This window comes from Semicossyphus pulcher, unplaced genomic scaffold (assembly GCF_022749685.1).
Source record: "Semicossyphus pulcher isolate SPU_LCO1_2020_fin unplaced genomic scaffold, fSemPul1.0.p SCAF_8, whole genome shotgun sequence".
NCBI classification, from domain to species: Eukaryota; Metazoa; Chordata; class Actinopteri; order Labriformes; family Labridae; genus Semicossyphus; species Semicossyphus pulcher.
Window position 1 is genome coordinate 30279451 of NW_027211759.1, and position 23842 is coordinate 30303292.

The window sequence follows — 23842 nt, forward strand, 5'->3', positions numbered from 1 at the left end:
GTAATGAGGTTTTGCCCTGGTTCCCCTACATTCAGTTGATAGGAATGTTTTTTTTCACCCACACAAAGCAATAAAAATAAATCCTCTGACCTACAAAAAGGAAAATTATTGTTTATGTTTCCCGTCATTATTTTCCCACTGAAAGATACCGGTGGAAAGTTGCTATGAATATTTATTAATAAATATATTAATCTTATAACTAAACAAAAAACATTGCTGGATACCTGTAACCACCATAAATATAGAAGTAGATTTATCTATAGTAGCCACTTCTGCAGGTCACACGTAAAAATCTAAACAAAGAATGCTGAAAGCAGTTATTTATTTAAACAAAACTCACAAAAAGACAAAGCTACATCAGTGACAAAAATCAAGATTATAAACAAACTTTTACACAGTTTTTTGAGTCCTTTTTAAGCACTCACCTTTCCTCTCACAGCAAAAGCGCACATACATTCACACACACACTCACAGTTAGTAAAGAAATACATTAATAATCCTTTCTACAGATTGTCTGGCAGTATGGTTAGCTGGTTTGTGGCCCCGTCTTCCGAGGCTGTATCAATAATTAAACCATCTATACAAAAATGCTTATTCTTACATCACAACTAAATTCTGAACACATTTACAGAACAAATTAAACATTTTCCATTTTTAGACTGCATTTACACGTTATGACACTGCAGAGAAATACAGTGACTTTACCTGAAAACGTGATTTATCTACATTTTTAAAAACTAATATATTTACATTATTGTACAAAACAAACATAACAATGTTAATGTGTTGCAAGATGTTAATGTAAAGTGATGTAAAGTGTACCACATGTAGTAGTGGGTAAATGTATTAGTGATTAGTGACATATTAAAAAGCATGTAATAGCATTTATAATCCAGTTTTGAGGTAATAAGAGGCTGGATGAACTTTGAGCTTGTTATGCTTAAAGTAAAGATGGTAAAAGACAGACTGACAATCCATATTGAATAATCTGAGATGACTTTACATTGATTTGTCTGTATCATATCTTGTGATGTTAGTATGGATGATGTTTCTACAATCGTAAAGACAACTGTACTCGGCCCGAACAGTTTTTTAAAACAAATTGTAAAAACATCAGCAGTGCAAGCTACTCACACCAGCACAACACAAAGGTAAAGGACAAAACACATAAGGCAAATTCAAGTTTACAAATTAATCTGTAAACAGTAAGCAGACAACAACAGCAAAAACATTTTGTAGTTTTTAGAAAGAAGTTAAATTTAGTACAACTGACTGAGTTAACTGTTATGGCTTCAGTATGCCACCACACACAGAATTCAATCTTCATCATAACTACAGTGTTAACTCAGTGTAGATTAGGATTAGGCTTGAATTCTGAAGTGGATACCAGGCGATAAATGGCTTGCTCCTACATTAGATGATCGTATGTTAAGATTAGTACAGATGAACGCAGTGGGGAGAATAGAAACAAGAGAATCAGGAGATGTACTCTCCAGTGTACCAGCTTGAAACACAGGGAAAATAGAGATGAAACCCAGTGCATGACATTTCAATTGCACAACATAATGTTAATAGCGGGCTGTGAGAATATAATGTACAAAATGGAGTTTAATGTGTGAGGGTAGGCTACAGCACTACCTTGATAGTTTTGCAAACTTCAAATTTCAGCACATCAGGCTGACATCAAGACAGTTTTTGTACATGTTCATTTACAACACCTCTTCTCCCGTTCATTCCTCCATTCTGTAGATTTCTAGGAAATATATTCAGCATTAAATATTTATCTATTTTTATTACCATTTGATTGCTCCAATTTTTCCTCTCTTTTTAGTTGCTGCCACCTTTGCTCTCTTGCAGCTGCCACCTTTTTTCTTTTTGTTCTTCTCCTTTTCCTTGTCTGTTAGAGAATTATCACTTCTTTCCTTTCCTTTTCTCACCCTAAATCCCTCCTCTCCTCTCCACCACGGGCATTTACTCTGTCTCACCGTGGCTCTGTGATTCAGAGTGGGGCATCACAGGGTTGTTGTTGTGGCAGCAGGAAGCAGATCGAAATGTGGCGGAGCTAGCAGAAACGGGTGATGGCGTGTCAACGTCTCTGTCAGGTCCGGAGCTGGAGGTGGGAGATGGTGGAGGGAGAGAGGAGGAGATGGAGGGCTGGAAGAGAAGAGAAGAGATGAACCACCTGTATAAAGAAGACCCTGCATGTGTTTATTTTTTGGTCAGCTCAGGTTTTGTGTATACTTACCTGTAATGAGATACTGGACTTGTTGGTCTTCTCTTTGACTTTAGCCAGAGCTCCTTTGAGTCCGGACGATCTCTCGGTCATCTCCAGAGCTGCTTTCAACAGTTTGGGCGTCTCCGGCCTAACGTGGGCTGCCGGGACCTGAGGGGGATCCTTCGCCTCTTCTTTGGGCTCAGGTTTCTTTCCCTTAGTAAGCATTTTCCTGTGTGTGAGACAGTGAACACTTCTATCAGACTTGTGTGATAATTAATGACATCCAAAAGCATCAAAGCCCTTGTCTAAATCCATTTTTCAGGACATATAAAAAGCTGACAGCAAAGTGATGCAGTAATTGCTGTTGTGGTTTGAAGATTGCAGTAAGTATTGCTGCTGATGTTTAACCTGGCCTTCTTGCGGAGCAGTTTCTTGGACTCAGGATAGTGGACCAGGATCTCATTCAGGTCTTTCTTGTCCAGGATGAAGAGATTGGCAAAGCCATGGGCGATTACATTTGCTGTGCGCCTGTTACCCCCGCCCACTGCAAGCAAACTGCCAAACAGAGATAAATGAGTTGACAATGAGATTACATTTTTTCAAGTTCAGTGAAGCAGTGGATAATTGAAATACTTCATGTAAGATTTTGGGGATTTCATGCAAAATAAAATGTGGAAAAGATTTAAAACCAACCTGAAAAATAACTAATAATTTTTTCCAGCTTTAAGAGTTGGCTTCTTAGATACTAAAGTCAAAACGGATAAATATGTAATGCATTTACAACATTTTTCATTAAACGACCACCTCTTAAAATGTCTTTACCTGATCTCTCCAAAGACTGATCCTGCTCTGAGAGTGACAAACACAGTCTTCCCATCTGGTCCTCCAACAACCTGCACCTCCCCTGCCTTTATGATGTACATCTCCCGACCCACTTCGCCCTGAACAAGACAGAAGATAGAGGCAGAGACAGATGATGAGAGCGACAGAGCAATACAAATGGTACAACTGAAAGAAGTTGTCTCTTACAAACTAAACACAGGCAGGTAAGCATGCAGTAGGTACCTTTTTGCAGACATAATCCCCAGGCAGGTAGACAACAGAGCGAAGGCTTTTCAGCATGTCAAAGATCATCTGTCTGTCACAACCCTGTAAAAGGAGAGGAAAAAAAACAATGTCTAGCTTTCTGCATGAAATGTTTTCGAATATCATCTATTTATTATCACAATATATTAGAATTTCTCTATCAAGTATATCTTGATATTTTTTTTCATGTGTTTTATAGGTTGACCAACCTGAAAAAGTTGGACTTTGCTGACGATGGAGTAGTTGACGTCTATAGCAATGTCCAGACGCATTTTATCTGGCAGCTGAGTAAGTAGCTCCTGCTCATCTGAAAGGCAGACAATAAGAGGTCAGGTATGTCTGAAAGGTCAGATGTGTAAGATACATATGAACATCAACACATAATGCTCTCCTTACCCAGCATGCCTTGTGATTGCCAGGTGTAGTTGTACCAGGTTTTGACTCGGTTCTGGACATCTTTGGGGATACGATAGGAGGACATGTATTTGATAGTGTTGTCCATACATGTGCGGTAGTAGGTCTGACCTGCTGTGGCTGCACCAACCACATCACGCATCTGAGAGACACATGAGCAAAAAAGGTTTTTTATTTTTTATTTAACCCATCTTTGCACAAAGAGATTTACAATGTATTTGTGGTTTTTTTATTGTTGTTAAATATAATGAATGTGGAAAGTAAAAATGTCCACATTATATCTACATACCTGTCCAATCATGATAGAGAAGGCAAAGACTCCAACAAAGTAGTTGATGAGTTGGAAGACAATCTCAAACAAGGTGGTGGGGTCTGGCAGACCACCAATGGTGATCAGGGTTTTCACCGCGAAGTAGTAACAGCGGATGTAACTGAACAGAGACAAAGACATGAAGCATTGGAAAGAGGCAGAATAAGAAAATTGCTTCAAATAAACACATTGGGCTGGATTTTAAAATAAATTAGATAAACAATGTCAAAAGACGCAGCAGGGCAGAGTGACCTTTTCTTTACATGTTATAACATCTGTGCACCAATCAGTCACCTTTAAACTACTCTCCTAATCTTCTGCACAAAAATAAGCCATCACTTTATGTGTGATTATCCCCCTCACCTGTTACCCTCGCCATTGTACACCCACTTAGTTGATCCGAGTCCTGTGAAGGCAGAGCCCCAGTAGTACAGACAGGCATTACAGTGGAGACAGTAAAGAAGATAGGTGGTGGTGCGGATCACCCTGAGAGACAGAGGGGTAAACTTTCAGAAACTGAACACTGAAGTTAAAACTAGGAGGACAAAGTTAGAAGAAGACAGAGAGACTGAGAAGACAGAAAATTCTGAGCAGCACAGTAAGAAACACCAGGTTGCAGCTGACCTGTAGATGTAGGCTTTGGTCAAGATGGCTTCCAGACGCTCGTTGAACTCAAAGAAGGAGTTGATCTGGCGAAGCAGAAAAATATTTGCTATTAAACATTTGAAGAATCAATGTCTAAAATAACTGCCATCTGATTTGTAAGAATGGAAATGTAGAGCCAAAATAAATTATATTCCTTGTTATTCTAACGTACATACTGACATACTGACTGTGTTTGATTGTAATTGTAATTGTAATTCAGCTCAGTATATTTGATACACCTTCCTCATTAAAAGCAAGCAAGGGTATTTTAGCAGTATTAGTCACTGTCACTGCTATGTACATATTCTTGATCTGGTGTGACTGAAAAATTCCACACAGAGTTTTATAAATCTGTCCATGACTTCCATCCATCCATTATCTATACTGCTTATCCTGTTCAGGGTTGTGGGGGGCTGGAGCCTATCCCAGCTGTCATTGGGCAAGAGGTGGGGTACCAGACAACGAACGGAGCATGTGAAAGGGGCATGTCTTTGGACTGGAGTACCCGGAGGTAATCCAAGCATGCTGATGTTCTAACAGGCTACAATGTTTGGTTGAGTGAAAACAAAAAGCTCACCTTCAGCAGCCGGGGTAGACGGAGCAGAGGGTTGATGCCAGTTTTAAAATAGAAGATCTCCAGGGGTACGAGGCTGGCAACATCAAACTGAAAACAGGAAGTTAAAATATAACTGACTGAAATGCTTTGATGATTCATTTAACATTAATGTCAAAAAGCCAGAAAAGCAGACACTGAAAAAAGGACTGTTGTTTGCTTGAGTTACTTACTTTGAAGCGTTTGGTTTTCATGTAATTCTTTCTCATCTCTTTTTTGTCACTCTGAAATTAAACCAAAACAAATGTAAAAATAAGCACTGATCCTGGTAGGTTGATTCTTAAACTGACATTTTACTTAAAAAAGTGGGCTGCTATAATAAATCCATTTGTGTGCAAAAACTGTTACTGAATATACACTACCAAAAGTTTGGACACACTTTCCCATTCACTTGTATGAGAAAATGTGTCCAAACTTTTGACTGGTAGTGTACATCATAACATTTAATCAAGAAGACCTGAGATGTTTATAACTAGTTTTATCTATTTTTTGTTCACGATATAACTTCCTGTGTCCCACTATAAGATGCCGCTTAGTTAAAGTAAAGTCTGGCAGTGTCCCACTCACCACTATGTCTCCCCCGCGAACAAACTGCAGGCGCGGCTGGAAGATGGTGATGTCCAGGATGTAAATAAGATCACACAGGTAGTCAGTCAGCAGCCAGTAGTAAATATTGTCTGGAGTCTGATAGGGGAAGGCCCAGCGCACTGGGATGAACCACACATTCCAGTTCCACGCCACAGAGACCAATAACATCCACAGCACATACATGAGATCTGAGAGAGAGACAAAGATAAGAGGATGGAGGAAGTGAGAGACAGATGGAGAAAATTAGGAAATTAGACAATAAAAACTGAGGGTGAAAAGAGCATGACAAATAAGCAGGATCTAATCTGTATTATAAAGCAGAATTTGCATTTGCTTAATAAGTCTGTATGAATGTGAAACAAATGAAAGGAAAAAGCATTTATACCAGATGATTCAGAGACAGGTGTCTGTATTGTAACAGGACAGTACAATAGATTCACCTTTACCAAAACCTCTCATTAATCAATAATTGCATTTGCATTTAAAAAAAATAAGTTTCAGTGAGTGTTCAGTTATTTTATGGAATAAGATTTAAAAAATGTGTTTCTTATTTAGCCAACGTTAATCTGTCATTTTAGAAAAGTATTTACAACTATGCGGCTGAAAAATAAAGACGCTCCAGATTACACATTCATTTCTGATGCAGCATGTTGTGTATTCAGCTGGGTGCTCACTGGTGAAAGGGTCGATGCTGGCAGGGAAGCGGTAGTGCACACAGGCTTGTATCCAGCGAGGAGCTTTCACCTCGCAGCAGCGCTGTGACTGCTCTTCCTCTGCCCCAACCTCCACTCCACCACACCCTCCTCGTTCTCCTGCTCCTGAGGGACCTGCGTGTGCCTCCTTTTCTCCCCCGTCCATTGCCTGACCACCAGGAGCAGGCTGAGGAGCTGGAGCCTGAGGAGGAGCTGCATGGAGGTGAGATAGGAAGAGAGCAAAAGGTCAGACGAACACATGAGGAAGATTTTGTGAAGATAGGTCCATATATGCTTTTGGTTTATAAACCAGGCCTGCAGCATGTTGTGTCAGTGCATGAAAGAGGATAAGCAAAGAAGAAGGTTTATCTTTAATGACCCAATTAGAGAGGACTAAGTACAAACAAGTTACGTTACTCGGCTTACAAAAAGGCAGGCTTTTTTTTACCTTGAGCTAAAATATAACACACAGCTGCTACAATCTAAGCCTGCCTTCTGCCTATATATTTCTTACTTGTTTTACTTTTATATTTTTCATTTTCACATTTTCATCAGATGTCCCTCACTTTCTGACTGTAACAAAGTAAATAGACCTAATTATGCAACTGCAACTGTTGCTGACATTTTAACACTTTTAACACCTACCTGCTTAACTAACGGGAGGCTAACGTCAAGCCGTAAAGTGGTATTCGGATACGGTACTCGGCGCAGAAGTATGAGTACGAGTACTTAAGCTCTGATACCGCCCGATACCCGATACTGGTATCGGTGCATCCCTAGTATTTATGGATGCATTAGGGCTTTATGTCCCTTGAAGACCAGCCAAGTGCGTGCGTGAAGGTAAAAGACAGAAAATAAGACTCACAGGGGATGTTGCTGTCTTCATCTGAGCTGTCAGGGTCGATGAGTTTCTCCTTTGCTTTCTCCGTTCTCTCTTTAAATATCCTGACCAGCTCCTGAAGACGCTCGTTGACCACTGTGCTGGTCTGACTGGCTGAAGACGCTGGACGTTCTTTCAGTCTGGGAAAAATCAGAAATAAAATGACATTGTGACTGCCCTTACATTACTACATTTCAGCACTTCAATGACTTGTCTCACACTTTCTTCTACCTTCATTTGGTGTTTGTGTGAGTGTGTTTGAAAAGTGCTCACATGTCATCTGTGCTGTGCAGGCTGGACTGGCTGGGCCAGGCTCTGACAGGGATGCTGGCTTCTTCATCATCATCTTCACTTTGAGAGTGCAGCGTCCTACTGTTAAGAAAGCAGACACAGACACGTGACTGGTTAAACTTTAGGACACTTTAGCCTTAGTTAGATACAAATCCACTGTTATGTGGCTTTAAAGTAGATCGTGTCATTTGTAATTATCAAAATAAAACAGAATAAAATTAATTATACGGACAGTTTTGACTAAAACACTAATTCAAATACTTAAATAATTGTTGAATACAATATACTTACATCTTTGTCCAGATAGTCCTTCGATTCCGTCCACTACTGTTGTGGGTTTGGTCAGAGTCAGGTTTGAAGTGAGTTTGTTAAATAGAAAGATGATATCAATCAGAGAAAAGAGCGAAAATAAGTTTAATTCATCATACTTTACAGTTAGGTGACAAAGTGATGATGCAAGTGCAAGATTGTGAGTCATCACTTTATTGATTTTTACAATGCTATGAGAAGATCCATGCAGAAGCCAAAAGCAAATAAATCAGTGAAAGCCATGCAGCAAAAGTGAGCAGTACCCTCAAACAGAAAAGCACAAAACAAAAATACTAAATGTCCTCCAAAGAACTTTTAGCTCCACAAAGATTCATGTTATTAAACTGTCTGTGTGCTGGTTTGCTGTGTGTCTTATTGACTTTCATTTGCAGAAAATATGTCATAAAACTTGGGACTAAAGAGAATGATATTTCAGATTTTCTAAGGAATACACCTGGTTTCCCCAGGACACTGAAATGAAGACAGACTATGATGCTTCTACCAACTGTGAGTGCACAGCAGACAGTAGAGGGCAGTAGATCTCTTTCAAACAGCAGTTCTACATTTCTCCAGTAAAACATCACATATACATCAGACCCCAAACAATATGGGAATTTCTCTTACCTGAGATGCTTTAACAGGACTGCAAATAGCTTTGTATATAAGGGCCCACAATATGGGCCTAATTTAAATATATTGCCAAGCGTGTTATGTTTCAATGTTATAAAGACATGGAGCAGAGCATCAACACTGAGCAGACTCTTGTTCACATTAAAATTGGTCAACAATGCATTATTAAGTAACATATTCTATTTTTAAGTGTAGTATATTGGTATATTTAATTTGTTTAATAAAGCAGCCTTCTGACTACCTTTTCATTGTCATATTGGTGCAAAATCGAAGCAAATTCCACATGGAAGGTCTACTTTCATTTCAGTTTAAACATTTAAGTTACCATGTTGTTTTTCAAAGATTTTTTTCTCTCTTAAATTGGTATTTGTATCAGTCTGAAGAATCCCATATCGGTCAGGCTCTAATGCATATGTGGTGTTTTACAAGAGAGAAAAGTACAGTTATGTTGACAGAAAATTAAAAGTACTAAAACTCAAACAACTAACAGTTGCTTACTCTTTATCTCCTTTGCTGTAGATGAAAGGGGGGGAGAGAAAAAGATTCAAAACATTGTTATGCACACCAAGATTACCTGGAGTACCTAGACTCAGCATCACAATATCTCAAAGAATAAATAAACTATGAGAGAAAGTCTCACCTTTGTCGACCTCCAGAAGGGGTGACAGGGACAGTGAGGGTTGTAAGTTTGGGGTCCTGGGGGATGAGGATTTTAGGGATATTGCTCTGTTTCTCCCCTCCTCCTCCCCCTGCTCCTCCTTCCCGTCGTTTTTCATGGTCTGAGTCGACATCCTCTACGTTAACGGCTGGACGAAGGCTGAGGCTAGAGCTCTCTGGAGAGATGGAAAGTACAAAATGTTTATAGATTAATGAAGAGCATCACAAATAGTGTGAATGTGTTGACATTGGGACGAATAGAGCTGCACTAAAATGGGCAAAGCAGGTCACAATTACGAGCAAAGGCAAGTACTGTATAAGAGGGGCCTGATAGCTGAGAGGACTGGAAAACCACTCAGCCTGGCTACTCTGGCTCATGGTCCACACTTCTGTTTACTTTATTACACACAAAAAGTGTCACAGTCTGTATGCTGCCTCCTCTTGTATACTTGTATACTACTCTTAAAATAGTTCCTAAATTTTTTTTTTTTCTAACTATAAATCACATAAACTGTTTTCAGAGTTCAGAGTGAGTTCAGGTGTGGAATCTCTAAAACAGACTTTCCACTGCTGACCATTTACCTGCAGGTCTTATTGCTGAAACTTCTGAGTCATCTTCAATGAAGAACGCCGGGTTAGAGAGACCCGATAGTTGGCGGGATGGTGAGTTAAGCTGCTTTGATGGGGGGCTGACAATTGGTGGCAGGCGTGGGTATGATGGCACATTGGGCAATTCGAGGGCACTACCATTGGGCGAGGATGGGGAAGGAGAGCGGGACCTGAGCTGAGGATGGTGAGGAGGAGGGAGAGGGGAGTGTCGGACAAGCCGGTTTAGCTCAACATCTTGCAGATTTTTGTCTTGCTTCTGTTTTTGCTGTTGTTGTTGTTGTTGTTGTTGTTTCTTAGGCATCTTGAGGCATGAGGCTGTTAAGGCGGTTCCGGACGTTGAGGAAGTACTGCTGTGTCCGGGTGGGGAACTGGGAGATCTTCTGCGGAATGTTCGAAAGGCTCTCGGAAAGACCGGCCAGACTGGGACCAGTTGAACCCTCAGAGTTCTTGGGCAAGAGCTCAGTCAGAGTGAGGGCAATATTTCGGGGGACCTGCGTGAGTCTGATCTGGGATAACTCTTGTCGCAATTCAGGGGGTAAAGAGGGTAGGCGGGGTAAGTACTTGGTCACGTCAGAAAGTTGTTTGGGTAACTCAGGCATGGAGGGTACTTTAGGAGGAGAAATGCCGTTCTCTTTGAAGTATGCGTTGATGTTGCCGAGGCACTCGGAGGTGTGAGGAATGCGCATCAGGCAGCTCTTAAATGCATCACAGCTGACTGGAGCTACAGAGGAGACAGGCAGATTCACAGTTAAGGCAGAATATAAGCAAGGTGATACATGGATTCAGTACACAGTCAAACAGCAATGTGGGCAGCATGAATAACAATGTCAGACTTCTTCTAGAGAGGAAAATGGATAATGATTATGACCTACAGTCAGCATGTACAGTAACAGTGTGAGGTTGACTGAGGCCACTCTTAGAGGTATAAGGGTACAACAATGAAAACATAGTTGTTATTGTCTTAAAGTAGACAAGCATGAAATAGTCAGTCAGCAGCATGTGACATCAACACAAGACAACCCGCCAATCAAGCATGCAGGATGAAACTGCTAATTAGAGCAGTTATACAACAGCTTTAGAAGACTTTCCTGTAGAAAAAAAAGATAGAAAGTAAGACAAGTACATACCACCACAGCCGTCCCCAGCAGCTTCTTCTTCCTACAAAGAAACATAAAGCACATGAAAGAATGGCCAGAGAGTGGTAAGCATCAGTAAGGATGCAATATGACATACTGTATGTGGAAACGTCAGGAAAAAGCCTGACACTACATGTTCAAATGATTTAAATTCTTCTTCTGTCCTTCCTTGGCTAAAAATGATTTGATAAGAATGAGATATGTTGTGAGTAAGAGAAAATTATTAATGGCTACAAGAAAGGAAGAAGGAAAGGAGAGCACTTAAATTAAGACAACAAAGGAAAGAAAGGAAACAAACAAAAAAAAGAAAGCAAGAAGAAGCAAGTAGGGAGAAAGGAGACTGAAAAAGTAAAGATCCATATAAATGCAAATGATTAAGTCAAGAAAAGCAGAAGGCCAAATAACCTTAGTCATGCCTAACAGTCACAGACAAACATCACGTTAATCATGTTGACATTACTTTTTCACTTGCTTTGTCAGAATCAGGGCTTTGACCGTCTTCTTTTGCCTTCTGTGGCTGCTTGGTTATAGGCCCAGCTTCTGAATTGGCTTCCTTGGTCTTGGTTTCTGGTTCTGGTTCAGGCTTTGGCTCAGTGGTCTTCACTGGTTCAGGACTTGGAGGTGGAGAGGGGGAGGCTGGCTGTGGCTCTACTTCCTCTTGTGGCTCTAGATTTGTATTCGTGAGGTAAAATATTTTAATTCTCAACAGTCGTGAACATACATCTGTCAGATGTTGATAAAGGAAAATTGATATTGATGTTATAGAAACATTCTGAGATGAATACGATGCAGGAGTTTAAGAACCTATGTACCTAGTTCCCTGATGGCAGGCTCGTCATACTCTTCCTCCTGTTCTTCCTCAGCAAGGCTCTGTTCCTCCCTGCAGGACAGACAGGGGAAAGATTTGTTGAACAATTAAAGTATCAAGCTTATTTGCAGTATGTTGAATTGTTTCACTGTCCAGTGGACTTGATGTAATATTATCCATTAAAAAACAGTTATTGGTATTAAAAGAGTTCTACAGTTAGGACAGACATGCTATAACCTACCTTGAAACAGAATTTACATTGTATTTTTCATGCAATTTCAGATGGCATATTAAATATATAGAAACACAAACATATTCTGATGTAAATAAAAGGCTTAGTATCTAATTGTGTAGACTCTTAAATATTGTTTTAACCCTGAAATTATTGTTTGGCTTCATTTGTATGGGTTAGAAACACATTAAAGATAGCATAAACATAACCATCATACAGGTAATAATATAATCAAGCTTCAAGACCTGTTGTAGCTGAACATTACAGAAATAGCATAAGAATAATTTAGATCTTTTATGAGGGTAAATTAAATTTTTAAAGCACTACCTTAAGCAGCACACATTTATACTTATATTTGGATTACACGACGTAGTGAATTGATGTCTCCAAAGCAGGCAAATGCATGTCGGCAACATTATTTTATAAATTGTGCACAGTCCACTAGAATAACACTTGTAACAGATAATTTATTTAAAAAATTGAATATAGGCCTGAATACACTGAAAACAAAGGTCTATACTCTAGACACATCAGACACATTACTGTAAATGTGGGGAAATTACTTTAGTCAGTGTTAGCTAACGATAGTACAAAGTGTTTCCTTTTTGTTGTTAGCATAAAAACGGCTGAATTGGTGTCCAACAACAGGCAGGCTTACATAACAAACGCTAACATAACGCTAATTGTCTGTGAATATCATGACAGGAATAAAGTTATGGGTTTAAAAAAAGGTCAGATCTCATTTAATAACATATATTGAGTCGTTTTACTACCAAATCACGATGTTATCACAAGTTGACGTTACTCACTTTCTCTGTCAATATTCACGTGCGTTAACCGTTAAAAGTCCCGAGCATCGACACATGACAAGTCTCACGAACTCGGCGGTGGGGTCGTGTACAGAAGATCAGGAGATTTTAGAAATTTTAGAAAAACAACCGGGAAAATATTTCATCACACCTCCGTCCATCATTTTCTCTGCGACTCCAGACGTGAAACAGCAGCAGCAGCAGGTGCACAGTGTTACCGGGGGAACCGTTGAGAGGGGGAAGGGGGCGGGTTGGGGTAGCTGTTGCCAAGGGAAGCTATGGTTGCTGTGTGTGATGCTGAGGCAGCGCGCGGCAAAGATCACATAACGAGAACCCACGGGATTTGGGACCAGTGTGAGACTTGGCACTGCATTCGCATGGTTGTGGACCTGGGGATAATGTGGCTTTGGGTGTTTCCAGTAATGGAAATAAACTATAGCCTAGTAAATTTACGAAAGCTGTACCTAGGCACAATATTACGAACTTAACTTGTGTTTTCCTATTTCATGCTACTTTATAGACTTCCACTTCTACTCCTCTACATTTTAGTATGGAGTATTATGGTTTTACTCCACTACATTGATTAAATAGAAAGGGCACAATAAGAAACTGAATATTTAAAGTAGATATCACCTGCATAGCTAAGAACCCAGCTTACAAAAACAAATCAATATAAAAAGCTCTAAGATGTGGAAAAGGCAAAATAGCAGTATGATATAAATCATTGGTTGAAAACTAAGAGGACTAAGGGTCCTACAAAGTATGTTTTATTTGCATTCTTACTCTGATACTTTAATATGTTCCTCTTCACTCTCCTCTTCTGGTGGCACTGGCAGCCTGGTCATGGTGAACACGCAGTATCACATATCTACCATTGCCAAAAACACACAATTTATCTCTCTAATTGAGCACAAGGTCTTACTCGACTTCAGGCTCCTCCAGCAGTTCTTGACTCCCCAGTGAGAGCTTGATGGACTGCCCCTCACTGGCCATCTGTCTAATGGCCATCTCAGCTGTCTGCCTGGCCACCTCTTCAGCCATCCGGGCCATCTCCATGCGCTCCAACAGCAGACTGAAGAGGGACGGGACACATCAATGTTATTGTGCTCTGCAGTAAATGTTACTAATGTGGTTAATAAAAATTTTGGATGTAACAAGTCTTTTTCCCTATTGTTAAGAATTTAGATCCCATACAAAATCTGGCCCCACCCCAAACCAGGTAAATTAATCCTTCGACCACTGTGTATATCTGTTATGTCTTGTCCAGCCAATTAAGTTTTTTCAGATGGCTCTTAAAACAAAGTACATAGACAGGACTCATAGTAAGGCTAAATACAGCTTACATTTTTTATGTTTTTTATAAAGAGAGGGAATTTTAAAATGACAGTTTTTAAAGTTTCCAGTATTTGTTAGTGGTTAGGCTGGAATTATTGGATAGTCAGGATCCATATTGTGACATAGCTTTCAAATCTTACTTGCAATTATTCAGTTGTTTGATGTGATGAGGGGTATATACTGTACATCAAATTGAAGTGATTTAAAATGTCCAAGGATTGCAGCTCTGACCACCTCCACCTCTCTTACCGTTCCTCCATGGTAGCCATAGCCACATCTTCAGCCTCCTTTTTGATGCTTTGAATGAATGGCGTCCAGCGCCCGGTCTGGGTCTCAGCGTCTTCTTGAGTCATTTTTGTCACAGTCTCTGATGGTTGTGGTTGTGGGATGGCTTTGAAATTGGACTGTGTCTGCTGTGTTGTTTCTTGTTGGTTATTTGACTGTTGGAGACTATGTCTCTTCTCGTTTGTGGTATGATCTTCACTTTTCTGTTGGTCCTCGTGGTCTGAATCCACATCTTCTAGTACCATGTCAGGTTTGAGTTTGGATGAAACTATGAGGGGGTGAGACGGTTGATTTGTGTGTAAGGAGAAAGAGACGTAGAAAGAGATGTAGTTGACATTGGATTTTGTCATGGACATTCGTATATGAAGGGCTTCTTTAAACAATGGATGCACATCAAAAGATTTCTTTATGACGGAACTAATAAATCTAGTGCATGTGCTATACAAGGTTTCTGAGAGGAATACTAATAATACAGGTAAACCGCTATGGTTTGAGCTTCTATACATGTCACTTGTTGCAGTTTGTTTAATGTTAAATAGGAGGAAGACATGAAATACAGCTTCCATATTGAATTTATCTTGATGTGTGAGGGTGCATGGATGTAATGAATGTGTTCCAGATGGTGAATTCCGCTTGCAGACATAAATTATATTTATAAAGCAGGTTATTGACCAGAAGACCACATAAATGATTTCAGACTGAATCTTTATTACTCCTGCAGTTTCATTACATTACAGTATGTTATTATATGTTCTAACACCCTGTCTGCATGACAGTCAAGATCAATTTGAGCAAGTATGGTTCTTTAAAAAGAGTCAAACCCTCTAAAACAACACCACACCACATCCCCAGGCCACAGTTCACAGTTCAAAGCTATAGAAACAGATCAAGTGGATCAAAATAGGCCTTACAAAGCATGTAGTGCTTTTACATATGTTGTTAAACCTCGACTTAACCTTTTGAAACGCTTACACCAACTGTGATATGATCAACAAACTAAACTCATACTTTACATGGAAAAATAAACCTTTATAACAGTTTCCTCTAGATATCAAGAATAAATAAAGATATATATTTTACTTTTTAGGCAATTACAGAATAAATAGCAAATATAGCTGCCGTTAATTATTATTTCTAGATATTTGTGAATTGGAAACAAAAGATTGAACACCTTGTGTTGAAATGCTTCTAAACAGAACCAGTGTTCGTGTTAAATTTAATAACCAGTGCATCATTGTTGTATCTCTTTTTATGGATGTGAAAATGGCAACATGAATATCCAGTGCAGGTTAAAGCACAATAAAGTAAAAAGTGTTTGCAATCTTCACTGCATAGCAAAGCCTACAGGAATTTCAAATGAATGGCATTTACTAAATGCTTCTGTCAAACAGAATACGTGCAAATTGAAATTACATAGACTCAAGAGAAAAATACATCTTATTTGCTATATAATATACAGTACATATTTTAATTAAATCAGTGCTCGTATTTAAGTAGTAATACATTCATATGGAACTGTATTGAGTACAGCAAGGTGAGTTGAATATTTGTCTATATTCTTGTCGTATTTTACAGCTGCCTGCTTTCTGTACGGAGCTGTGTAGCGCCTGTTGCGCTGCCAACAGTACAATAGCTCTATTGGTATCTGTCTGCCTGTGTGTCTGTCTGTCTTTGTGGGAATCAGAGCGTCCCCCAGTCGTCTCCTCCTGCTGTTCAAGGGGCTCGCAGCGCCTTCCCCCCTGAAACAGAAGGAGAAGAGGAACTGAGTTAGGCTCCGACCGTCCGACCAAAACACCTCTTCAAAAACTATGGGGGGAAAAACAAGAGGGTGCTTCAAGAAAAAAAACATACAATACTCTCCAAATATTACACAGATCGGATTAGTTATTCAAAGGGAAATATGACTTACTTGAATAAAACACACCCCTTGTTGTCAAAGAGATGTTTTTCTGTTAGTTGTAAGCTTAACATTGTGTTTAAGATCCACTTGATTGAACTGTGAATTTGTGGCACTCAGGAAGAGGACTTTTCTACAGCTAGGGGAAAGCTTATTAAAGTGAAATAAAGCCAAACTCACCTTTCTGTAGGATGTCAGCTGCAGCCTGGGAGAAAAAAAGGAAAACAGACAAATGAAGAGAGGCTTTGGTAAAAGTTAAATTGCTATGGATACATTTCTAGAATAATTACGGTGACAATGCATAACAGGAAAGGTTGACAGGTTGAAAGATAAAAAGAGGAGAAGAAAGAAGATTAATTCCCAAAAGTTACCTGAGGCTCATCTTTTGGTGGAACTGCAGGCTGAGGCAACTTCAGGCCCAGTCCGGACACGAACCAGCCAACCACACTGTCAAAAGTCCAACAAGTTATACATTTCATCCTTCCAAAGGCAATTTGAAGGTAAATATCAGTAAAATCTGCTGGTGTAGACATCTTAGTATTCCATGAACTGTAATCGAATAGATGCACTGAAGACAAATTAAGACCCTTATGTATGAAGCTTGGCCAAAACATGCACATCCATCGTGATAGTGATAGTAGTGGTTATATTATGTTGCAGGATGTGGTTATGCTTTAATCAGCATTGGTGAGCCCAACCGAAAACCAGACATGGCTATGATATTGGAAAGACAGCAGAAATATAAGATATTCCTATTACATAAGATATATTTTGCAAATGTAGAAAAAGCCTAAATGTAAAAAGTAAAATGAATGATGGCTGAGTTTAATTTAGCTTCTGTTTGAGGGTCCGTGTACTATGCATGCTTGCTCACTGTCACACTGCCCTGGCTTACTGTAACATCTAAATAGAATAAAGCCATTGTTAAAATTTCTAGTAACACTTGTGCTTATCCAACTACGTTTGTATGACTCGTCAAAATGTCTGCTGTGAAAAGACACCTTCACACACGATAAGTTCCAATTATCCAATTTCCTATTTTTTCCAATGGAGATCATAACAAGTGTCCCTTTTATCCCTTTATCTTGTGGAACACGTGGAAAGACAGTGACTCATTGTCTTAAAAAGTTAGGGATAAAAATGTACCCTGAGGCTTTGCTGTCAGTATCCAGTGAGATTCCACTGAGAGATTCAGGCGGAGGAGACAAAACTAGAAAGAAGAGAAACACATATATATCAGTATACAAAGTATCCACCAGTAAATTGCAAAATATGTTCTTAGTGTGAGGGAGGTTTTAAGGCTTTGAGGTTTCAAGGAGAGGCTACAAGCGTGTGTTTGTGTGTGTGTGTGAGTACTTTTGTCCAGGGAGGAGCGGGTCGACTTGTTTGATGGTTCTATCGGTACGGCACCAGGGGGCAGCATAGCAGGTTGAGGGACAATCTGCTTTATCCAGTTCACCACGCTGCAGCAGAAACGAGAGAGGTCAGCCCTTCACATGTAATTTTTTTTTAACCAGTAAAGATGTTTGTGTGCCTTTGATTCACTACTCACTTGGGAGGAAATCTAGGTAGATCCTCTACCTCGTCTTCATCATCTGAGTGCATCTCCACCACAGGGATGTGTGGGAGGGGATCGTAATCTGGACAGACAGACCAATCATAGAGCAGCTAGCATCTTAAATCTATTATTTTAATCAACTGAACCAACCATATTTTTATAAAAAATGAAGTCACATACCTGGCATTGTTTCTACTTCATACACCTAGGATATAGGAGAGAAAATGTGTTTAAAGTCAAGCCAACAGAGTATGGATATACACATATAGGTATGCATTATTCTTGCACCACATTAGGGAAGTATTGTGCTATTTTTAATAAAAATAAAACAGAGATTAATTGTCTCCATTTTTATAGTTTTTATGTCAATGTATGCACCACAGAGGTTAATGCTGCTTTGTTACTTGTTAATCCATCAGTTCCACACAGTAAGGGCAACATGTGTGTCCTCATGTGGGCAACAAATGGAGTCTCAACAGAGCAATAAACGTCTCGCATATGGGCCCCTTTTATGTCCTAACACCTAGTACAGCCTGTAGACAAAAGGTTAAGGTTAAGAAGTCCTGCAAGTGGGGCTGTTATGTGCAAAAGTTAATTAGATGCAATACATTAATATTCTTTCTTAAGCATGTAATTAGAAGTTGATTTTTGATTTTTTTTTTTAATTTTTGGGCAATTTCACAGTGACATGAAATAATTAGGTCATGGTATGCCTGCAGAAATCAAAAAACATTTCAAACATTTTCTCTGCTTTCTTCTGTGGAGATGTCTGGATGTTTATCCCTGCAGCCCTGAGGCGTCTAGGTGCAGTAAGAGGGTTGTCAGTCACATGAAGAGACAGCAGTGAAGTTAATGGAGGGCTTTAACCTGGCTGAGCCTCCTGTGGTTTGTCTTGTAAGCCTAATCCTTTCTCATGATTAGTCATAAAAGCCTGTGTGACAGCATTAAGTTGTTTGAGTCAAGTGTCAAAGACCGATTATCTTGCTGTCGCTTGGCTTATCTACTTGCTTCATCCATTTGTTCATAGATACATTAACAATAACTCGATAACATAAAATATGGTGCTCCTATTGTGCGATGGTTTCTGAAGAAAAAAGTGCTGTATATGAGACTCAAATAAGGCCTATTGATTTACATGAGTCTCACCTCAGTGTGCTCCTCCTTGTCATCAATCTCTTTGTACTTTTCATCAGGCTGAGGCAACACCTTGGTCAGACCCTGAGACACCCAGCCAATCACTCCAGTCCTGAGAGAAACACAGAGCTGAATTTACCTTTAAGAATGAATAAGCATTACATCTCGCTCTTATTTTACCATACTGTACCTTTCTCTGGTATCTCCCGACTTGTGGCCGCCATACAAGAAAAGAAAAGAGAATGAAATAAAATACAGGCCAAACAGTCGCCTGTAAATCGTGTTTACTGTAAAGACAATTGTTGTCCTTTGTCTAACACGTCTTCTTCCTTTGACTTTGACGAAACATTCACCCTGAAGTTTCACTTTGAAGTGTAACATGACTGGTTGACATCTGGCATTTAAAAGGAGGCAAATATTGGCCTTGTTGTAAGTCGAATTCTTAACTTATTTCCTGTAAGAAAATACGTAGAAGACCTGATGTGGGCCTGACCTGACTTTGACATTGCTCACCATGGCATCAGAGTTGGACCTGGAGAGTCCAGGGGTGCCAGATGGTTGAGGCAGGGAGCTGACAAACCCATTAGACAGCCAGCCTAAAACTCCTGTCTGGGTCTGGCTATAGAGTTTGAGAAGATACAGTCAGTACATCCACACAAACACTAACACACACACACACACACACTTATTAAATCATAAAGAGAAAGTAGTGAGCAAAGAGCGTTACCTGTCCTCTGATGTCTCATCTGTGTTTTTTGCTGTGGGATGAGTCAAACACAAAAAATACTTATGGTTATTTGTATTCTTACATGTAAACAAACAGACACACTCATGTATACATACTGTAGATAGTTAAATGTGCGGTACAAATACTACAAAGCAAAGTGAAATTAGTCCTCACCCTCTTTGTTTTTGGTGTGCGACTGTAAGATCAGAGGAAGAGAGAGAAAACAATTAGAGAAGAACACTCAGAAAGTGCACAGTAAGTGTGCTGGTGTGTGTGTGTGTGTGTGTGTGTGTGTGTGTTTCCGTACAGCAGCGGGGGTCTTTGCATTTTCCTCTGCCCCAGGAGCTTCAGGGAGTTGTGGGACCACTTTCACCACCCAGTTAAACATCCTGTTGAGCACACACACCCAGACACACACACACAGAGTTAGGCTCTCAAAAGCCCTTCATCAAACATTGCAGACACTGCTGATGATAATTCCTAAATAATGCTTTCCTCGTGTCTTCATTAAAGCGGCTCTCCATCTGTCAGACAGAGAGCCCTTAACCTAAGCTAATGAGGTCTGATGGTGGTGCGTTCGCCTGCTATGTTTTTATCTCAGGCTACAATTTTGAACCGACCCAAAATTTTGCTTCATGGTTTTATTAACCACATAAATTCAGACTTGTCTTTAGTTTCTCATCAGACACATTTACAAACCTCCACAGTGGTATGCAGTGTCTGGAATGTGACTAGCTTCATAAGAGAAGTTATCAGTCAGGTAAAGTTGGATCTTTGATTACTAAATAAATTGTGTTTGCAGTATGCAGTGTAGATTTGCAGGTTCAATCCACTATTAAGGAGATAGAAATCAGGATCATGTCCTTCATGTACACAAGTGAAAAGTCACAGGAGGCTACAGGGCAAAGGGGCAGAGGTAAAACCTCACCCAGGCAGCAGTGAACCATAAGCTGCTTTGCCGACGGCCTCCACAGGTTGCAAAGAGTTAAATCAGTTAGACAGGTAGAAATCTGTCACTAATTTACAGGGGACAAAATGTAAATTGGCCAGGACCCTGGTTCAAGATAGAGGTTTACAAAACCACTCTGAAATATGTATATTATACACATGACATCCCCATCAGCAACAGAGAAAAGAACCACTTAACCTCAAGATGTACCGCAAACTAACCGCAGCAAACAGGACAGCTCTCTTAGCTGTCATGTCAAATACATTGATTTCTACAAGTCAAAATCTCAGTGGACCATAATCACAAGTAGTTATATTGAATGCAGTATTTCTATTTCTGTTTTATTGCTTGTTTTATTCACTTGAAACTAAGATATTCGGTCACACAACAAACTAAAAAAAACACATCACCGTAATTATAATGTCACATTTAAGCTGTTAAAGCTGTTGTTGTGTTCCCAGTGTGTAACTCTTGACACACTTTGCCCATCAGCAGAGATCAGAGGGTCCTCTTGCCTGATCTAATCTGAAGTTAGTCCCATTGGATTATATTGTGCAGCTTTGCCCCTCAAATACAGCCTTCCTTACTGCTTAAGGCCTGGATCAACACCTGATGTATCCTCGTAACACTTGACCATTCTTAGCAGTCAAAAGAGCGGAAATCAGAGGAATACATCCTAAAGATAGAATTTTACTTTAAGTGTTTGTAAATTAAGAAGGATTTGTGCATTTAGGCCTCTAAAACCTGGCAGTGCAGACTTCAACAAAGCATATCAGAAGTTGTAAAGATCATCCAATCACATCAACATGCATCAACTCTCATGTATTCATTTTACCAACCAACTTGTGTTTTCCTTCTTCTAAACAGAAACAATAAAACGTGTTTTCCTTACCTGAGTGCCTACAGGAGGTTCTGCATGCCGTTGGCTTAGAGATCCAGAGTGCGGCGAGGCCAGCACAGGTCTGCTGAGATTGCCAGAGCGGCTGACTGCAGCTAACGGGATTAACCAGCCCCACCTGAAGGTCAGGAAACAATCCTTGTCCAAGAGCCATCACAGATTAACGATAGAGAATAGTATCTCCAAGACATCATTCCCGTAACCTATCAAGTATTATCACTTGCCCACCTGAAAGACAGCAAATATGTAATAAGGGGTGATCTCACCTTTCATGACCACCCATTGCAGGGATTTGCACCTTTTTCCAGCAGCAACATAGTGCAGGGTCCACACCAAGTAGTCTATATGTCATATTATGTTTGCAAAGTCATTAGTTTGTTTGTGAATTTAAAATTTTGCTTCTCTGCCAAAGTCAGGATTTTTTTTTATGTAGGCCTATCCTGTCTCAAATAAGAGATAGGTTATCACTTTCTCTTTCACTATATCCAAGTTAAAGAGGAATTTAGTTAGTAATAAGTGGTTTGTGTCCTACCACATCCTCTTTACAGTATGATCCCCAATAAGTGCCGCAGGCCCACTGGCTGACCTACCTGTTACTAACTTTGTACAGTCTACCTTTTGACAGAATAACAGTCAGGAGGAGACAGAGGAAAGTAAAGCTTATTAGTCAGTCTTAGCCTGGGGTCTGACTAGACCTCTAATGATCCACTTCTTAACTTGTTCCTTCAGCCGTAACGAGACCACAACTCAGAAATGACTGATAAAATTTTCTTCTATCTTTGTAAATGCAGCCAACTGTTTCTCTGGAAAATAACTAAGTAGAATGACTAAAGTACTGTACATGTAAAGGACCATATTCACACTGGGCATTTTCCTCTGACAACATACTGTACACTGCTGTCTTCTAGGTTGTATGTGAAAATCTTAAAAAAATCCTTATCACGTTAACGCTTCAAGATTAATTAGCCACTAAACATTCAGAGGGACATCAAGCCATATTTCAAACGGAAATCAATATATTTGATAACTACTGTTAGCATTCAGCCAGCACCTAGGTAATAATACAATTAGCTAGAAAATGGCTGTGTGCTAACATTAGCTGTTGTTGTTTGGTAGCTAACTGGTTAACAAATAGGTTGTTTTAACTTGAAATGTGGCCCAAAGCCCCTCAGGATTTGCACTATCCATTGTCTTTTCAGTTACTTGTCAATAAGTAAATTGTGGAATGACAGAACAGAAAGAAAGTGGCTGTGCTAACATGATGAATTTTGAGGTACTTTACTTCTCCACTCCTCGACAATTAGATGGGATGTTACCATACATTTTACTCAACTACACTTGTTTTACAGCTTAATTTACAAGATTTCATTAAAAAACATGGCTAACAGTCAACACAGGCAGAGTATAGGCACAGAGTTGGTCGGTTGGTCTAAGCTAAATGCTAACATCAACATGCTAAGGTGATCGCACAATTGATGCTAACATGCTAATGTTTGGCAGGTAGACAGAGCTAATGATTACCATCTAGTTAGCTAGTTACTATGCGAACATTTGCTGATGGGAGTTTGGCAAATATGTGGTCATAAATTATATATTGGTTGTATTAAATGTTTTTGAGATATTTCAGTCTGTAGAAAAGTGGTTTACAGATTAATATAGTCATCATTTCAAAAAACAAAACAACGTTATTAAACTAGTGATTTCTAACCTTTTTTTGTGGCTCCTCAGATCCCATCACATGTCTAATGTTAATTGTTCCACCTAAGGGCAAACTTCTTTGATGGTTTTCATAAAAATAACAGTATGAGGAATTTCTGAACAGAACAACCAAACTGTAAAAAAAAAGAGAAAAGAATTAAGTTAAAATTATCTCCAGCTACAACAATGCTTGTTCATAATGCTTTCATATTTAATTTCTAACAATGAACATTTTGCTGTTCATAGGTCTACTGCTGTAATCTTTCTTAAGTGGCTGTATTTTGAGAAATGAGGGTTGCAGGGTGTATTCAAGTAAGAAAGACTATAAGAGAAGTAAGGCAAAAGAAGACACAAATCAAGATAAAGATGGATTAAAGGAAAGGATGAGGAGGGGATAAGCATGCTGCCTGATTAGCATGGATACAGGACTGCCAAAG

At 39.5% G+C, this 23842-nt stretch overlaps 1 protein-coding gene across 1 annotated transcript; it reads right to left on the reverse strand.

Moving 5' to 3' along the window:
* Nucleotides 1-343: 343 nt before the first annotated feature.
* Nucleotides 344-21990, reverse strand: LOC138613380 (cyclic nucleotide-gated channel beta-1-like). The gene is made up of 38 exons (XM_069687043.1): nt 21974-21990; nt 21702-21825; nt 20035-20056; nt 19861-19891; nt 19627-19752; nt 19146-19245; nt 18180-18204; nt 17994-18081; nt 17798-17904; nt 17588-17651; nt 16813-16888; nt 16622-16646; nt 14509-14812; nt 13847-13996; nt 11888-11955; nt 11536-11741; nt 11067-11097; nt 10275-10660; nt 9913-10114; nt 9314-9506; nt 9172-9186; nt 8026-8061; nt 7717-7815; nt 7429-7583; nt 6546-6776; nt 5851-6059; nt 5457-5507; nt 5248-5334; nt 4650-4714; nt 4389-4511; nt 4005-4146; nt 3698-3857; nt 3511-3608; nt 3281-3364; nt 3038-3156; nt 2624-2770; nt 2246-2444; nt 344-2154 (listed from the first exon to the last, which is right to left on the reverse strand). Exons 1-38 carry the CDS (start codon nt 21988-21990, stop codon nt 1972-1974), a joined length of 4548 nt encoding a protein of 1515 aa, XP_069543144.1. The 3' UTR covers nt 344-1971.
* Between the last annotated feature and the right edge of the window lie 1852 nt (nt 21991-23842).

Coding starts and splice junctions, on each gene's coding strand:
- LOC138613380 (XM_069687043.1), bottom strand. Junction 7,816..8,025: donor AGGACTATCTGGACAAAGAT/GTAAGTATATTG, acceptor CTTTCTTAACAG/TAGGACGCTGCACTCTCAAA. Junction 4,512..4,649: donor ACCAAAGCCTACATCTACAG/GTCAGCTGCAAC, acceptor TCTGTCTCTCAG/GGTGATCCGCACCACCACCT.